The 18,357-nt window shown below is 47.5% G+C and overlaps 1 protein-coding gene across 1 annotated transcript in view; it reads left to right on the plus strand.

The window, feature by feature from the left end:
- The first annotated feature begins 219 nt into the window (after window positions 1-219).
- Window positions 220-18,357, plus strand: part of RIMKLA (ribosomal modification protein rimK like family member A) — a 35,286-nt gene continuing 17,148 nt past the window's right edge. The window contains exons 1-2 of the mRNA XM_041739093.1: window positions 220-483; window positions 17,879-18,109. Coding sequence (XP_041595027.1) covers window positions 321-483; window positions 17,879-18,109 — 394 coding nt within the window. The 5' untranslated portion in view covers window positions 220-320. The remainder of the gene's footprint in view (window positions 484-17,878; window positions 18,110-18,357) is intronic.

Here is an 18,357-nt window from a genome sequence, read left to right on the forward strand (position 1 = left end):
GCCCCTCCCGGCGCCGCCCGCCGAGGCCGCCCCTGCAGCCGGCCCGCGCCCGCCGCCGCGCGCTGATTGGCTGCCCGGGCCGGCGGCGGCGCGGAGTGGCCGGGCGGCTCCGCCGGGTCAGGGCTGCAGAGGCGCCTGGCGCACCGGCGGGGCGGGGGTGGGGGCGGGCGCGGGCGCCGGGGCCGGGGCCGGAGCGGGGGCCGGAGCGGGAGCCGGAGCGCGAGCCGGAGCGGAGACGCCGGCCGGCCGGCCGCCCGCCAGCCCGAGCGAGCGGCCCGGGGCGCGGAGGGGGCCCGCGGGGCGCCGGCGCCCTGGCCGCCATGTGCTCGCAGCTCTGGTTCCTGACGGACCGGCGCATCCGCGAGGACTACCCGCAGGTGCAGATCCTGCGCGCGCTCCGCCAGCGCTGCTCCGAGCAGGACGTGCGCTTCCGGGCGGTGCTCATGGACCAGATCGCCGTCACGGTCGTCGGCGGCCACCTCGGTGAGCGCGGCGGGCCCCGGGGGGCGGGGGGCGGGGGGCGCGCGCCCGGGCCTCCCCAGCCGAGCCTCCTTCGGGGTCCCCCCCAGCCCTCCTCGGGCTGCAGGAGCCCTAACCTTGAGCGCCCGCTCGGGCCACCGCCACCTGCCCCGAGGCCAGCATCCGAGGATGCCCGGTGCCCGGGCGACTTTGGGAGGGACGCGAAGGCGCCCGAAGCGGCCCGGAGGTGCGCGGAAAACCCGGCTGCAGCCCCCAGCCTGGCAGCCCCAGGTCGCGCCCGCCCCCTGCCAGGACGGCTGCAGAGAGCCCTCGCCGCACCGACGACATTGCCGTCAAGACGACTGCTTTTAAAAGTTTTTCGGGAGTGTGCGAGCCTCGGTGATGCACTACCTAGAGTATCGGTCCCAAACCGGGAACCTGCACGGGGGGAGAAATTTACCGTTGGAGTCACCTCTTGAGTGTGTAAGTGGGAGAGGAGCCCGTTGATGGGTTTTCCTTTAAACTCATCCTCCCCCCGGAAAGTGTCCAATGCTGATTCCAGAAAAGCCAAGGTTTCAGGTACACACCGTTCTGGCCTCCTCTATTTCTCCACTGATGTGTCCAAGAGACATTTTGGGGTAAGACACGATTATTCACCTGTGGCCCTGACCTCAAAAGGTTAAGCATGTTTTTAGATACAATGAAGTACCTCTAAGGCAAGCAGCCTCTGATGGGAATCCCTGTTTTAGGAACTCCCCCCCCCCCCCCCCCCCCCCCACACACACACACACAGCCTGCAGTTCAGGTGGCTGCAGCCTCCACTCTGGAAGGAAGCCAGCTACTTCTCTGGGATAAGATGTGGGACTGGGGGTGGGGGGGCGGTATTGGGGCCCAGTTCAGGGTGCTTTGTGGAACATCGTCCTTATTATTTCAACCATACCCTGACTAAATAAGCTCATAATTTGCTCTTCTTTAGCAGATAAAAGGGATTCCAAATTCTGAACAGGTTACTCCTAGAGATCTTGAATATGACCTGTGTCTAATGTATCTGTTCTAAAAGCTTCATCCATAGATTTATCTAAACCCTTCATAAGTAATATCAGACTGTGTAGCCTCCCGGAGAAATGCACTGCAAGCATTATTAGATGTCATACATTTAGCCTAAAACAGTGTGTCATCTGTAAGGGGTACTGTCTCTCTAATCTCAATTTGCTAAAACTCTTACAGTTAGTTCACATAGCCCTAGATTCCTGAACGAGGGATCTGGAAAACTGGATCCTTAGCACAGCTTTGCTGCTAACAAGTATCTTGGCTTTGCACTGGCCGGGTCACTTTATGTCTTTGAATCTCAGGTTTCTCGTGTATATAAAACTAAGGGTTAAGATCCGTCCAGCTCTGAAATTGTTAAATGGAATAATCTTAAACGGAATAATCTTATATTTTACCGATCTAAGGTCTAGTATATGCATCTTTCTACCCCCAGGGTCAGTTTGTTTGCTCTTCGTTTTATTTATTTTACAGCTTGTAAAGATGCCTTTTATTGAGGTATAGTCATTGAAGTTCCATATCATATTCCTGTTCCCATCCTGCATTCTGTGAAAGAGGAGGGAAATGTTGTTTTGTTTCTAAAACCCCATTTTAGGAGCACCTGGCTGGCTTAGTTGGTAGAGCATTTGGCTCTTGATCTTGCGGGTCATGAGTTTGAACCCCACGTTGAGCATAGAGATTACTCTTAAAAAATTAAAAAAAAAACAAAACATCTGTTTTAAAGAATTGGCCCTAGAGAAAGAAAATTATATTCTCGTGCTGCAGGAAGAGTTTGAAGCCTTTTGTTTAGTGTCTTAAAATTTTACAGGAATTCATGTGTGAATGTATCTCAGTCTTTTCACAGAGCAGAAGTTCCTTCTCTTTAAGTAGAAGAAAATATATGTAGTTATTTGCCTAGTTGATGGAGAAAACTGAAGACAGGCATTTTTTGAAGCAGTTTTAATCTTCTGCTAAATCAGAGATAGCCGCACACTATGCGTTATACAAAACAAACCAACCAGATCACTATTTCTGCCATCCCAAGCAGTCAAAAGATTTATTTGTCATGGGAATGGATTAATTGAAGCACAAGGAAGTAAGCTCCATGCAAAGAGTGAGCTACTTTGCTTGTTCAGTGCTGTAATGATGACATGAACAGTGTCTTGCAATAATAGGCACTCTAAATACTTTTGAGTGAATTAAGATATGCACTCTATTTCCCAATTTCTTTTACAAACTGTAGAAAAGCACTGGCAGTTTGCTGAGCCAAGTAATCCTCTGAAATAAACTCTAGAACTTAATGGCTTTGAAATACAGAAATAGTTACTGATATTAATGCCATTTCCCATTTGAAAATTACTGAGTTTGAGAGGTGGGAAAGCCTTTGAGATATCCATCCTGACCCTTCCGTTTTTGTAAATGAAGGACCTGACGCTCAAAGATACTCAGTTAGCAGCTAGTTAGCAGCTTAACGACAGTTCAAGACCCGATCTAATTCCCAGCTACGGGTATGAAATAAGTGGGTGCAAGGGCATCTGTAGCCTATAGTGCTTTTTTCTGTGGATATGGAATTGAACTGAATTGAATTACATTGAGGCTCCATGGTGACTTTGCAGAGTGATTTTAAAGTTTACAAAGTTAAGGCACCTTCTTTACAAAGTCTGCATTCATTCTACTGCTCCCTCTGTTCCTTCTTGACGTTATTATGGGGGTCAGTGCAGGAGTCACTTTGGGACAGTATGGGGAGGACCTCAGCCAATGATATTCTTTCCTGAGCTTCCTTCTGTGGAGGCTGGTGGGACCCCAAATCCAGAGACCAAAATTTCAGGTTATGTCTGGAAATAGGATTTATACAAGGGATGAAAGGTTTGGGATTTAAATATTGCAGTTATTTATTTTTTTATTTTTTATTTTTTAAAAAATATTTTATTTATTTATTCATGAGAGACACAGACAGGGAGGCAGAGACACAGGCAGAGGGAGAAGCAGGCTCCATGCAGGGAGCCCGATGTGGGATTCGATCCTGGGGCTCCAAGATCAGGCCCTGGGCTAAAGGCGGCACTAAACTGCTGAGCCACACGGGCTGCCCCAAGATTGCAGTTATTTAAGCAAGGTAATACAAGGAAGCTGAAGATGCCATGCAAATGCAAGATTTTGTGATGAGTGGTCCAGCTGCCCCAGCGTAGGTTTGGATGGGATGAATGGGAATGGCTACTGGGAAGAGCAGAATGACCTTCCTGGGACTGAAGCAATCCCGTAGAGAACACTTTCCCTTCACCTTTCTGCAGGACGTAGCATAATGAGAGCCATGTCTCATTTCATTCCTTCCTAGAAACCACAAGTTCTTCATTCACTCAGCAAATATTTCTTAATTATTCTCAACTGTAGGGTAAGGTGGTGGTGAATGTGTCACCCGAACACACACCATAATAGTCAAAGCAAAATATGCATAGTGTTTATTGTGTGCCAGGCAGATGTCGAGGTTCTTTCTGCAAATGAACTCTTGTAAACATCGGTAGGGTATCTGGCACCTAGTACTGGCTGGTGGTTAGGACCAATACTCGGGAGTTCCAGGCTCAGCAAACTTGTTTCCTCTCTTCCATGCCACCCCATCCGCGCATCGCCTGCCCTGACTTCACCGTGCCCTGTGCACTGATTGCCTCGGCCCCGGGGTGCTCATCATCTTTTGTTTTGTTTTGTTTTGTTTTGCTTTTTTAAAGATTTTATTTATTTGGGGATCCCTGGGTGGCTCAGCGGTTTAGCACCTGCCTTTGGCCCAGGGCGCGTCCCTGGAGTTCTGGGATCGAGTCCCGCGTCAGGCTCCTCCCTCCTCCTGTGTCTCTGCCTCTCTCTCTGTCTCTCTCTCTCTCTATGTCTATCATGAATAAATAAATTTTAAAAAGTCTTTAAAAATTTTATTTATTTATTTGACAGAAAGGGAGAGCACAAGCAGGGGGAGTGACATGCAGAGGGAGAGGGAATCGATCCCAGGACTCTGGGATCATGACCCAAGCTGAAGGCAGGCACTCAACTGACTGAGCCACCCAGGAGCACCCCAGGGTGCTCATCTGGTGCTCCCTCTCCCTCACGTGGCAAACTTGTATTCCTCCTTTATCCTCAGCTCACATCACTCATCCCTCTGAGGTCTTTCTGGAAATCCTTCCCCTCCCTTCAGGCCATCTCTTCTCCATCTGCTGCCAAGTTAACACTGTATATCCTTTTAAAATAGCATCCATCATATTTTATTGTAATTTATCTGTTTACAAAGTTTGTTGTCTCTCCCTAAACGACTGGGGATCCCTCAGATGTGTGCTCCGCAACTGGCACACAGTAGGCCTCCAGTTTATGTTTGGATGATTGAGTGAAGGGCCTGAGAGGCTAATTTGAAGCATATGAGACTTTTACCATAATTAGGTTCTGTTTGGGAGATCATGGTTGGATGTGTAAATGTTTTTTGTCTGCGAGGGCAGAGTCATTAGTGCAAATTAAGTTCTTTGGCCACCCCTGAGCCTTGACAATGACAATTTCTTGTCTCAAGAAATAAGTATAGCCACAAACTCAGGGATAGGCATTAAGACCAAAACAATGCATCTGACCTGGAAATGAGGGTGTGTAATAGTTAGTCTCTTAGGAGCAGAATGATTCAGCATTCTTCGCCTTCCTTTCAGAGCTGAAACCTTGGTGGCCATATGGTGATTTCTAGGTCAGATTCTTTTATTTTTTCTTTTTTGAAATTTAATTAATTTATTTAAGATTTACTTATTTGGAGAGAGAATGTGTGTAGATGCATGCCTGTGAGTTGGGGGAGAGGCAGAGGAAGAGAGTCTCTCAGGCAGGCTCGCCACTGAGCACAGAGCCCCAGGATCCCAGGACCCATGAGATCATGACCTGAGCCGAAACCGAGAGTCAGGCGCCCAACAGACTGAGCCACCCAGGCGCCCCCAGGTCAGGTTCTAAAGGTGTCTGGGCTACTTTTCCTTGGTTCTCTGCGATCAGTTGAGTAAGATTTAAATGTTTGGGTGGGTGGGGTCTGAACTTAATTGGAAGAAATGGTGGTCTTGCAGCCTTCCAGAAGACAAGAGGGCCTCACAGAAGAAGGAAGGAGTCGCGTTGCTGTGCCAGGAGGCACGAGCAGACAAGGAAGGGTCCCGTGCTACCCGAGGGCACAGAGGTTGGTCTTTGGCCTCGCTCTCTGCCACGGGCCTGGGCCTGACACTGTGTCATCTGAATGAACAATCATATGGGACTCGTGGAAAAGTCAGAGAGCGGATGGAAGCATCTACCATGTACTGTTTCTAAGCTGCTGTGAACACTGAATGGATATGCTCTGCATTGTGGGTCCACGTTTACATCCGTGGGCTAATCTCAAGGACTGAAGATGGACTGGATGTGTAGTTTATGATTCTAGCAGTAGTTTTTAGGGCTACTTCATCAACTGTGTCAGAGAGAGTTCTAGAACCAGTAGGTTGGGATCCTTAGTAGATCTCAAAGCCTTGCTTACAGATATCTGGACTGCCTCTTGTTGCTACCATAACACTTCCACCAAATTTGTTAGGCTTGCCTGGTGGAAGGCGTAGAGCCATCAGGGAAGTCCGTGTCATTCCCATCCACCCACACCTCCTTCTTGGCATCCCCCTTACTAACAGGGAGTCCAGTGACAGCTTGTATGTCAGAGCTAGCCTCACCTCACTCTGCCCCCTTCTCCAGTGGCTTCTCCTGTACCACCTTGCCCACTTTGCTAAGAGACTTCACCTTATTAAGGTTTATATTATTTTAACACAAACCGACAGCATGTCACTGAAGCTTTCACTGTATTTCTGTTTGGTCCTTTGCTGTTAAAAAGAAACTCAGGGGACCCGGGGTGGCTCAGTGGGTTAAGCATCTGCCTTCAGCTCAGGTCATGATCTCAGGGTCCTGGGCTCGAGCCCCACGTCACGCTCCCTGCACAGTGGGGAGTCTGCTTCTCCCTCTCCCTCTGCCTGCTGTTCCCCGCTGTGTGTGTGCTCTGTCAAAATAAATAAAGAAAATTAAAAAAAAAAAAAAAAGAAAAAAGAAACTCAAGAAGACTGCCCGCCCCATGAGAAAGTGAGAAATTTAAGTTATTGTGCATTTAGGAACTGACAGGAATAGTGGTTCTTTATTTCTGTGACTTTGTTATTATTAATGTTTCCATATCTTTTATGTGCCTTAATCTTCACAACCATCCTGCCCATTCAACAGCTGTTGCCTGCCCAGTCTGTGCCAAGCCTGTGCTAGGTACTAGAGATATAATGAAGAGTAAGAACAGAGTCTCCATCCTCATTGTTAAGATTTCATTCACTCATTTTGTCAACAAATTCCTGTTGATTACCTATTATGTATAAGTTATCATTCTAGGTGCCAGAACAAAAAGGCAGGAATCTCTTCCTCTCCAGGAAATTACAGCCTAGATGGCAGAGAGAAGATACAAACAAAAATGTAAAATATGTGGGAGGTTAGTGAAAAGGGCTAAGGAGGAAAAAGCAGGGAAGGGGGATCGGGGTGATAGACTTTCTAGAGGTAGAGGAAGGGATGCAAGTTTAGATAGGGTGGCTGGGGCGGTCCTCATATAGGAGATGATGTTTTAATTTTTTTTTTTTTTATTTATGATAGTCACACACAGAGAGAGAGAGAGAGAGGCAGAGACACAGGCAGAGGGAGAAGCAGGCTCCATGCACTGGGAGCCCGACGTGGGATTCGATCCCGGGTCTCCAGGATCGCGCCCTGGGCCAAAGGCAGGCGCCAAACCGCTGCGCCACCCAGGGATCCCAGGAGATGATGTTTAAGCAAAGACCTGAAGTTGGTGAGGAAGCAAGCCATTTAGCAATCTGGGATTAGGGGATCCTGGGTGGCTCAGTTAAGCATCTGCCTTTGGCTCAAGTCATGATCCTGGGGTCCTGGGATTGGACCCCAAGTTGGGCTTGCTCCGTGGGGAATCTTTCTTTTTTTATTATTTTTTTAAAAAATTTTATTTATTTATTCATGAGAGACAGAGAGAAGCAGAGACACAGGCAGAGGGAAAAGCAGGCTCCATGCAGGGAGCCCGATGTGGGACTCGATCCTGGGACTCCAGGGTCACACCCTGAGCTGAAGGCAGAAGCTTAACTGCTGAGCCACCCAGGAGTCCTTGGGGAGTCTATTTCTTCCTCTCCCTCTGCCCCTTATACCCTGCTGCTTGTGCTGTCTCCCATCTCTCTGTATCAAAGAAATAAATGAACTCTTTAAAAAAAAAAAATAGCTCAGGGCGCGATCCTGGAGATGCGGGATCGAATCCCACATTGGGCTCCCGGTGCATGGAGCCTGCTTCTCCCTCTGCCTGTGTCTCTGCCTCTCTCTCTCTCTCTCTTTGACTATCATAAAAAAATAAATAAATAAATAAATAAATAAATAAATAAATAAATAAATAAATAAATAAATAAAATAGATCTCTGGGATTAGAGTAGTGTCGGCAAGAGGGAACAACAAAGCAATCTGTGGCCAGAGCAGCATGAACCAAGTGATAAGCATTAGGAAGGAGGGTCAGAGAAGAGGGTGAGGGGAGAAAAGCCAATATATAGTGCCTTGGAAGGACTTTTGTTTTTAGTAGGCTCCATGTCTAGTGTGGAACCCAATGCTGGGCTTGACTTTACAGTCCCAAGAGCTGAGGTCAGGAGTTAGACAGTTAACTGACTGTGCCATCCAGGTGCCCTGGTCATGGAAGGACTTTGTATTTTACTTTGGATGAACTGGGACTCCGTTGAAGGATTTTGAGTGGAGGAGTGACGTGATCTGCCTTATGGTCACAGGGTCATTTTGGTCACTGTGTTGAGAACAGACTGATGGTAGCAAAGGCAGAGGCAGGGAGATTGCTGAGGTTCAGGTGAGAGATGATGATTGTTGGAAGAGAATGATTTCAGGGGAGGATGTGCAAGGTGACTGGATTTGGGATAGATTTTGAAGACAGAGTTGTCAGGATTTGCCTACCGGATCAGATGTTGGATGTTCAGGGAAGAATAGACAAGGAGGACTCCAGTGTGTCTGGCCTGAGCAGCTAGAAGAATCAAGTTTGCCATTTACTGGTATGGAAAGGATGTAGGAGTAAGTTTGGGCAAATGGTGAGGATCAGGACTGAGTGTGAGATGCCCATTAGACATCCAAGTGGAAATGTCAAGTAGACAGTTTAATATTATTTGGGATACCAAGGAAAGCCCCGGCCTGAAGAGATCAAAATTAGAAGCATCTCCATTTACCTATCAAGGGAGTGACTACAGATAGAAGAGAGAAGAAGTCCAAGGACTGAGCTCTGGGGCGCTCCCTGAGAGTGGTTGGGGAGAGGGGGAGCAGCCAACAAAGAATCCTAAGAATAAGGGATGAAGAAATCCAGGAGTGAATGGTGTCCTGGAAGCCAAATGCTGGGAGTATTTTAAGAAGGAAGATGTGATCAAATGGTGTCAGATTTTGCTGGTAGATCAAGTCAGGTGAGGAGTGAGAATGGACCATTGGATTTAGCAATGTGGCCTTAGCATTAGTGTCCCTGATAAGAGAAGTTTCATGAAGTAACGGAATCCAGCAAATATGCTACACTGTCTTAGGAGTTTTGTTATAAAAGGAAGGTGAAAAGTGGGTTGATAGCCTGCTATGAACTGAATTGTGTTTCTCCCCCAAATTTTCTCTCCCTTTCTACCTTCTAAGGTTAAACAAGACAGGGACGCCTGGGTGGTTCAGCGGTTTGGTGCCTGCCTTCGGCCCAGGGCATGATCCTGGAGTCCCAGGATCGAGTCCTAGGATCGAGTCCCACGTCGGGCTCCCTGCATGGGGCATGCCTCTCCCTCTGCCTGTGTTTCTACCTCTCTCTCTCTCTCTCTCTCTCTGTATCTCTCATGAATAAATAAAATCTTTAAAAAAAAAAAAAAAGGTTAGACAAGACAGCAAGAAGGTAGCTGTCTGCAAGTCAGGAACAGAGCCCTCACCAGAACTCAGTCATGCTGGCACCCTGATATCAGATTTTCAGTCTCCAAACTGTGAGAAATAAATTTCTCTTGTTTAAGCCCCACCCCCACCCCAGTCTGTGGTATTTTGTTATAGCAACCTGAGCTGACTAAGACCTCCCCCAAAGGGGGGATGGCTTTGAGAGCTTTTCTTAAAGAAGAAATAACAGCATGTTGTATGCTCCAGTGAGTGATCCAGCGGAGAGATCAGTGATGTAGGGGAGAGGGGGGGAATTGCTGGAGCAGTGCTTTGAGTGGAAGGGGTTGGGATCTACTGCATATTTTAAGGAATTGGCCTAAGCTAGGAGCAAGGACACTTCAGCCGTTATAATAAAAGAAAAGATAACCTGTACGACCCAGGTGTCAGCAGGTGGGTAGATGTGCTTGTAGGGGCTTGTAGACAGGTTCCTTTCTGATTGTTTCAGTTTCTCTCATTGCGATAGGAAGAGTGAGAAGGATGAAGAAGGGAGGAAGTAGCAAGAAGAGAAAGCGAAATTGTTGTCTGGGTCAGGAAGAGTGAATGGACCAGGGAAATAGGGTGCTTGCCAGGCAGCAGTAAGGATGCCCTTGAGACCAGTCAGCAGGGTTATGTATTTTTTCTCCATATTCCATTGCACAGGAGCGCACACAAAATAGGCAGAGTTGGATCAGTCTAACCAGGGATATGGTTTAGCCAAGCAAGAAGCAGGTGCAAGATTTGAGGGTGTACCGTAGATTTGAAGATGCATGCTATGGTGTTTGACCATGGAATTTAAATAGGTTAAAAGGGGAAGTGAGAGACAGTGAAAAGGTGGGCATCCATCCATGGTAGTTCCTGGGGGGGGTCAACGTTGGGCTGGAGCTGGGGTACTAGAGAGAGCATGCTGGAAAGATGGGAGACAGTGATTGAAAACTGGAATTAGGGTAAGTGCATCATGTCTAGACTAACCCGGAGTGGTGGCCGGGGTGGGGTGGTGGACAGCATCTTTGGAAGAAATGAATTCAGGAAATAGGGGCCTGGGTACTGGAAGACTCTTGCACAGGAATATTGAGATCACATCACCACTAGCTCTGACCCGGTGGAGAGTCGTGAGTCAGGAGCTAAAGCTTCAGGGAGGGACCGAGGGGGGTGGCTGGGTCCCTGGATGACCCGCACAGGTGGACTGATGAGGGCCAAACTGGGAGTTTGAGGGGAGAGAGAGGAGAATGGTCTGGAAGCCTCTGTGAGGAGCCAGGGGCATCCCTCCCTTGGGTAGGAATCCCAGGTGCCAGGGAATGAGAATACCACAGCTGGGAAGGGACGTTGGGGAAGCTGGGGAGAGCCGGGGGTCTGCTTCCCTCGGGAAAGGAGGCGAAGGGACACTCACCAGGGAGGTCCAGGATAGAGGATCTTCTGCCCTTGAGTCCTGGAGGACACCTCAACGGTGGCAAGGATGGAAGGGGGAGTAGAAAAGACAGTGTCAGAGCTGGGGGGTGGGAGATTGGCATCTCCAGAAACAAGGGGGCTTTGGAGACTGGAGTGTAGGGTGACCGATACACAAAAGGGATAAAGGGCTTGACGAGATTCATCTTCGTGGTTGCAGGGAAGCTCGCGTTGGTGAGTGGAGCAGGGGAGCCTGGGGGTGGCTTCCAGGTCCTGGGACCCTTCCATTTTGCAGAAGAGCAAACTGACACCCGAGAGACGTGCATGTTGCCAAGCTGTCGAATGACAACAAGGAATTAAATCAAGTCTCTGACTCGGAGGCCAGTGCTTTGTCCACTTGACCGTGATCAGCTTTCAGTGCAAGTGCACTCTACCTCTTGCAGGGCCTTGGTAAATACACTCGCCCTGAGATATCCCTCAGCTTGGGGCCTCAATGGTGCCAGGCCTCGACGGCGGATTTCTTCCTGAGAGGTAGTCATTATGCATTTGTTGGTTTTACACGTTTCTTCTGAGCTCAGAGGCACCATGAGTCAACATCTCCTTTCTGAAACTATTCTTGGTTCCCAGAGACGATCACTCCCTGCTCCCTGTGCCCCTGCTGTCACTCTGCCCTGATACAGGGGCCTGTTAGGCCACTTCTGTTGAGTTACAGTCGGTCGCCTCCTCTCCCCACCCGCTGCCCAAACCAGACTGATAACTTCCTGACGCCAAGGTGCTCTGCACACAGCAGCAGCAGCAGAATTCAACACGATTGTGTGTTGTCTTTCTTAAGTTCCAGGAATCACCCCTCCACCCCCAGGCCCAGCCTTTAAGCTGGTGGCTGTTCCTTAGCTGTCAGTGGCCCTCCCATGTCTCTGCTGCCCTTACCATTTGAGGGCACTGGGACCCCAGGTCTAACCTGGGCACCTGAAGCTCTGTCTGAGGGCTTTCTCTGATGTGGCCCCCAGATGCATGCAAAGCCAGGAGGGCCAGGCAACTACTAGCGCAGCTTTCAACCAAAGACAGACACGGTGTAGGCTAATGATGGGTCACCTGCTCCCTCCCCACTAGGGTGGGATAACAGAGCCTCATGCACTAAACCATTTCTTATTTTTATGCAGCAGGATTAAGCCCCAGTCGCCACGGAGGGGGGTCCCTCACTTGATAGCACACCCTGTATTTGCCACATTCCCTCCTCTACTCCCCCACCCACATTTCCTGAAATTACCCCCCTATTAATAAACTTCTTGCACTTGTCTCAGGGCGTGCTTCTGGGGGCGCCCAAACTAACACGACTTGGCCCAGAGTAGGTGCTAAATAAATACTGCTAAATGGACGTGTCGAGTGCTGGACTGAATGAATATTCAAGTTGTGTCTATGTGTCCTCCTCTACGAGGAGCTTAGAGTCTCCTCGTAGACAGAGATCCCCTGGTTCAGCTTGGTATTCCTGCTTAACAGTGTGACTCATCCCAACAGTTCAATAAAGTTGAAGTGAATTAAATGACCTGAAAACAGCAGTTGGTAGAGAACAAAAGCGGCCACATGATGACTGTAGGTTTTAATGAGGTGGAGGTAAGATTTCTTGGGGCATTGTAACTAAGGACTTTAAGAGGAAGGTGAAAAAAAAAAAAAAAGAGGAAGGTGGAGTGGGGATAGCATGTCCTCCTTAAAAATAAAAATAAATAAAATAAAAAAAAATAAAAATAACTTCCTTATGAGAAAGTGGTGGGCGAAAGGTAGAAAGAAACGAGGGAAACCTGGAGCATGATTTGACACGAACCAGATCGTGTTTCACATGGCACCTCTCCCTCATAATGCAAGGAGATCATGTAAAGCTCTCCGTGGATTATCCACTTACTTTATTTATATTGTTGATTCCTTCCTGACAACTTCCAGAGCTTCAGTGCCAGCCACAGTTACATGATCCTGTTAAAATATAGGGGTTCTTAAAGCTGCCTTGAGGTCCTTGCTTGCTGTCATGCTATTGTGTCCTCAGATTTTCTTATTTCTGCTGCTTGCTTTGTACATGAAGGTTTTTTTCTAGTACACCAAAAACCAGTTTACTTTTGAAGCTTTCTCCTGTGAAGCCCAGGATGTGTGCACAGGTACGCACAGGTTGGAAGGATCATGACCCATGATGCATTTGTTTTCTGTCAACGTGGAGACTTTTAAAGTCAGATCTATTGCAGAGATCCCTATGGCAAGAAATCTTTTGTTTATTTATTTCATTTTTAAAAAATATTTATTTATTTATTTTAGAGAGAGAGAGTGGAGGGGACAGAGCAGAGGCAGAAGGAGAGAAAAACACTAAGTAGACTCTGCTGAGCGAGGATCCCGACGCGGGGTTCGATCTCCGGACCCTGAGATCACAGCCTGAGTCGAAACCAAGAGTTGGGTGCTTAACTGACTGCGCCACCCAGGCACCCCTAATTTTTTTTTTCAAAGTAATCTCTACACCCAATGTGGGTCTCAAATTCACAACCTTGAAATCAAGAGCTGCGTGCTGTATGGACTGAACCAGCCAGGTGCCCCAAGAAATTTTTCATTTAAATGAGATAATATATGTGAAAGGCCTTACTTAGCACAGTACCTAAAATACAACAGACGCTCAATAGAAACACTAACCTGATTCAGATCTGAACGTCTGCACCTCTGACTAGCCATGCTTCTACTTCTCTCTATGGGAGGGAATGATTGAGAATGGGTTTTAATTTTTTTTTTTTTGAGAATGGGTTTTAATTTCTAGAGCTCTACTTTCCAAGAATGATTTGCTTCTTTCTAAGACTATTTCTCTGTATCATAGAGTACATTTCTTTGCTATTGCACATACAATGTGAAAGTCAAGTTTTTTTTTAAATTTATTTATTTATGATAGTCACAGAGAGAGAGAGAGAGAGAGAGGCAGAGACACAGGCAGAGGGAGAAGCAGGCTCCATGCACCGGGAGCCCGATGTGGGATTCGATCCTGGGTCTCCAGGATCGTGCCCCGGGCCAAAGGCAGGCGCCAAACCGCTGCGCCACCCAGGGATCCCAAAAGTCAAGTTTTATAGACTCAATTCAACCTGATACACGAGTTAGAAAAGAACAGGCCCAGGTGTTTGGGGAAAGTTGTCCCCCTTTCCTACTTGTTTTTTTTTTTTTTTAAGATTTTATTTATTTATTCATGAGAGACAGAGAGAGAGAGAGAGGCAGAGACACAGGCAGAGGGAGAAGCAGGCTCCATGCAGGGAGCCTGACGCAGGACTCGATCTCGGGGCTCCAAGATAGCGCCCTGGGCCAAAGGCAGGCGCTAAACCACTGAGCCACCCAGGGATCCCCCCTACTTGTTTTTAATGCAGTAAAAAATTTCCAAACATAAATAATAGGTATCAAAAGGACATTAGCCCATAACGATCCACGAAAGTAGATTATTGTTTGTAGAAGTAATATGGAGAAAATATTGTTGTGGCTGGGTTGGCTGTTGGTTACTATACTAATTAGTTTGAGGTTTGACCTTTTTCACTATCTTAGTGACCCATGTGGGGACAGAGTGGTTTAATTAAAAAAAAAAAAAAAGGTGGTTTGAGGCTAAACAGTACATTTCAAGCCCATTGTAGGAGTCTGGGAGACCCCAAATAATATTCCAGAAACAACTCTACTCCCTCCCTCCTGCCCTGTTCCCCAAGTCAAGGTGATGCCCAAGAGCACAGGGCCGCTTAGTCACATGAAATCTTTGTTATTTGGGGGCACGAGCCTCTTCCCTCCATCCACTGGCAGCCAAGCAGAGCCCTGCCCGCCCTGGTGTCCTGCATCAGCTCTTCATTCCCTTGGCTTGAGGCCTATAGATTGCAGTGGAAGTGCTAAGGACTCTGGGAAAGGTGACCCATTTAAGCTGCATCCTGTATTAAGTTTATCAGGTCTTTCCCTGAGAGCAGATATGGATGGGGTGGGGATGGGGGGAGAGCCATTACTAAGTGGCTCAAGGTCTCAGCAGGTTTGCCAGGAGCCAACCTTACACACCCAAGCTGTTCTTGGCCATGGCCAAGTGGAAGCGCTGTTTGCACTGGAGCCACGGGGGAGAGTGGCAGCCTCTTGTCTGCTCCTTGTGGAATTGGTGACTTCCCTGGGTTTAGATGGCAAAGAGAACAGAAATGTGCAGGGCAGGCAAAGATGCCCAGAGCAGGAATGCTGGAGCTGTGAACGTGGGCAGCAGAGGAGCCGGTGGTACAGAGGTGTTCCTAAACCTGTCGGGTCCCTCGGCACGGAGCTGGAGGCTCAGAGCCCACACCTGTCTAACTGCTTGGTGTAGAGCCTTTCCAACTCCGCTTTAACCCATTCCATTCTTCATTTATTGAAGGCTTCAGTTGGAATGAGCCAGGCCCAAAGATTTACCTTTGGAGAAGAGAGATGAAGTTCTGGTAAGACTTCCTAGGTGTCTGTGAATCTGCTTGAGGCTGAGCTGTCTCCGTCCACCTGTGGTTGGTATTTCCAGAAACGACTGAATTCTTTTCTTCCCATTTAGAAGTTTAACTGTTCGTCTGTGGCCTCATGTTGGGATTGGAAAGCCAGACATTTCTGCTGCTTCTCATTTCTCTAGGTCACTTTTCTGTTGCAAAGCCATTTTTCTCTCATCAGGAGGTGCAAAGCTCCATAAATTGTCCTACCCTGCTCGGTAGAGTGTGTGTGTGCAGTGGCGATGCCAGCACCCCACGTGTGGGTGGCTCTGTGTACTTTCCAGAGCACAGTTGCACATATTCCCTCGTCGTGTGATGTCATCCCGGGCTGTCGCTTCTGCCCTGAGTGTTTACTCACCATTCTCACCCACTGGAATACCTGTCTTTCTTTCTTCTCCTGTCACTTTTGAGGACGCTAATACAGAGTTTGCTTTTTTTTCTCCTTTTATATTTATTCTTTTCTCTGGGGGCTGTAGGTGGCAAAGGAAAAAAAAAAACATATAAATGATTCTGTTTTCTGATGGCAGAGTGAAGATAACCCAAATGCTCTTTTATAAGTCATCACCTGAGAATTATGTTCCAGTTCCTGGGGTTCACACTGTTTGCAGAAGTCCCGAGAACAGTTTATCTTAATGATCAAACCTGCCCTCTTTTGTTAAATTGATGGAACAACTCTTAGAAGAGGGGGGGAAACTGGGCAAGCTAGATAATATAGTACCTTTATGGTTTTTGTTTCTGTTTGCTTCCTTTTGTTTTGTTTTGCTTTGTGTTTTTATATTAATATTATTCATCCCCCAGTGGAGAAATACTAACGTTTCATTAGCATTTTTTGTGTTCTTGGAATTATCTGGTGGTGTGGCACATCGCTTGCAGAACAGAAAGCACTTAAATTAAAGCCTGTTTATAAGATGGTTCTGAAACTGTTTAAAAGGTCCTCTTTAGAGCCTTTTAGAGACTCCTTTAAGGCTCACCAAACCGACCTAGTAATTCTCTGAACTCACATCTCATCGCCCTGCCCATCCCATTTCCTGTCTCTGTGGTTCCAAATCTACCTCCCTGTGGCTTCTGAACAATTTAGCAAACATCAGGTGCCTGTCATGCACCAGGCACTGACAGACAAAATAATGCTTATGGATAGCTGTGTCTCTTGGGGTCAGAGAAGACCAACCAAACCAGTCTTCTGCATGGAAGCCCTACAGATACGTCAAGACTGAACTCGTGATCCTCTGAGTCTTTACTTCAAGCCAATACTCCCAGTTTCCAAGTGTAATACAAGTGCAGGTCCTTTCATTATATGGACTGCTTGTCTTTGGATACATTCTAGTTTTGTTTGATATTAAATTGATTTTTTGTAGATTGATTTTATTTATTTATTCATGAGAGACACAGAGACAGAGAGAGGCAGAGACACAGGCAGAGGGAGAAGCAGGCTCCTCACAGGGAGCCCAACGTGGGACTCGATCCCGGGGCTCCAGGATCACGGCCTGGGCTGAAGGCAGCACTAAACTGCTGAGCCCACCAGGGCTGCCCTAGATTGATTATTTATTTATTTATTTATTAAAAAAAATTTTTTTATAGATTGATTTTTTAAAAAAATTTTTGTTGTTGTTCTAAAGGTAATATGCACTTGGAGACACTTTGCAAAATACAGATAAGTGTAAAGTAGGAAATCATCCATCATCCCATTACCCATTGTTAAAATGTCGGTATATTTCCTTCTAGTCTTTTCTAACTTGTATTTATGATTTTGTGTCCTGTTTTTTTTCTACTTAACATTGGCATGTTTGCATTCATTATAGTCATAAAAATAATTTAAGCAGTTATGTAATTTTTCAGACAGACTTTTACTTTTTTTTTTTTTAAGTAGTCTCTGTGCCCAATGTGGGACCCAAACTCATGACCCCAAGATCAAGAGTTGCATCCTCTACTGACTGAGCCAGCAGGGTACCCCTTCAGACAGACTTTTTTTTTTTTTTTAAGATTTTATTTATTTATTTGAGAGAGAGAGAACATGAGTAGGGGGCAGGGGTAGAAGGAGAAGCAGATTCCCTGCTGAGCAGGAAGTAGGGGACTTGATCCCAGGACCCTGGGATCATGACCAGAGCCAAAGGCGGATGCTTAACTGACTGAGCCACCCAGGCGCCCCTAGACAGACTTTCAAAGGTTAAGTCATAAAAGACTAATAAGGATCCCTTAAGTGAGCTGCACTGCTTCCCTTTCATTACGTCTCCAGCCTCCCAACCCCTTACACTTGGAGTGACACTAGGGCTACCTGGAAGGAAGGTGCTGTGCTATCTTACCTCTCCTCTGTGGATTCTTCTAACTTGGATTATTCTTGATCTGCTGCTTTTCTCTCTCTCTCTCTCTCTCTTTTTTTTTCCTGTTCGTTCTTTTGCATTTCCTCATAATCATGCTCTGCCCATTTGTGTGGAGTGTGGCACTGCTGTAGCCCTCTGGCTACTACAGGATTCCCAGTGCCGTTATCAAGGCTGTCTTCCTGCTGGGTTCAATCTTGCGGAGTCGGTTGGAGCCAGTTCTTCTGGAGGGACTAGACCACGGCCAGCACGGAGCTCACTCTTGTCCTTCAATTGCAGGCCTTCAGCTGAACCAGAAAGCGCTCACCACTTTCCCAGATGTGGTGCTCGTGCGGGTGCCCACGCCCTCTGTGCAGTCAGACAGCGACATCACGGTCCTGCGCCACCTGGAGAAGCTGGGCTGCCGCCTGGTCAACCGCCCACAGAGCATCTTAAACTGCGTCAACAAGTTCTGGACTTTCCAAGAGCTGGCTGGACACGGGGTTCCCATGCCAGACACCTTCTCCTATGGTGAGTGTCCCTGGGATTGGAACTTACCTTTCCAAAGCACCTGCATCGCTAGGTTTTCCCTCCCCCAAAGCGCTCTAGGTCTTGTTGGTTTTCAGTGTGCATTTGTTCATCTTAGGTGACTCAACATCTTGGGTCTTTACCATGGTCGCCCCCTGTGTCTGTAATTCACTTGTTCCGTGTGTTTGTGGTATGCGCTTTGTGGCGGCCACCATCCTAGGTCCTGGGCTATAGCAGGGACTGAGAGAGTC

The sequence above is a fragment of the Vulpes lagopus genome, chromosome 23 (assembly GCF_018345385.1).
Source record: "Vulpes lagopus strain Blue_001 chromosome 23, ASM1834538v1, whole genome shotgun sequence".
Lineage (NCBI taxonomy): Eukaryota > Metazoa > Chordata > Mammalia > Carnivora > Canidae > Vulpes > Vulpes lagopus.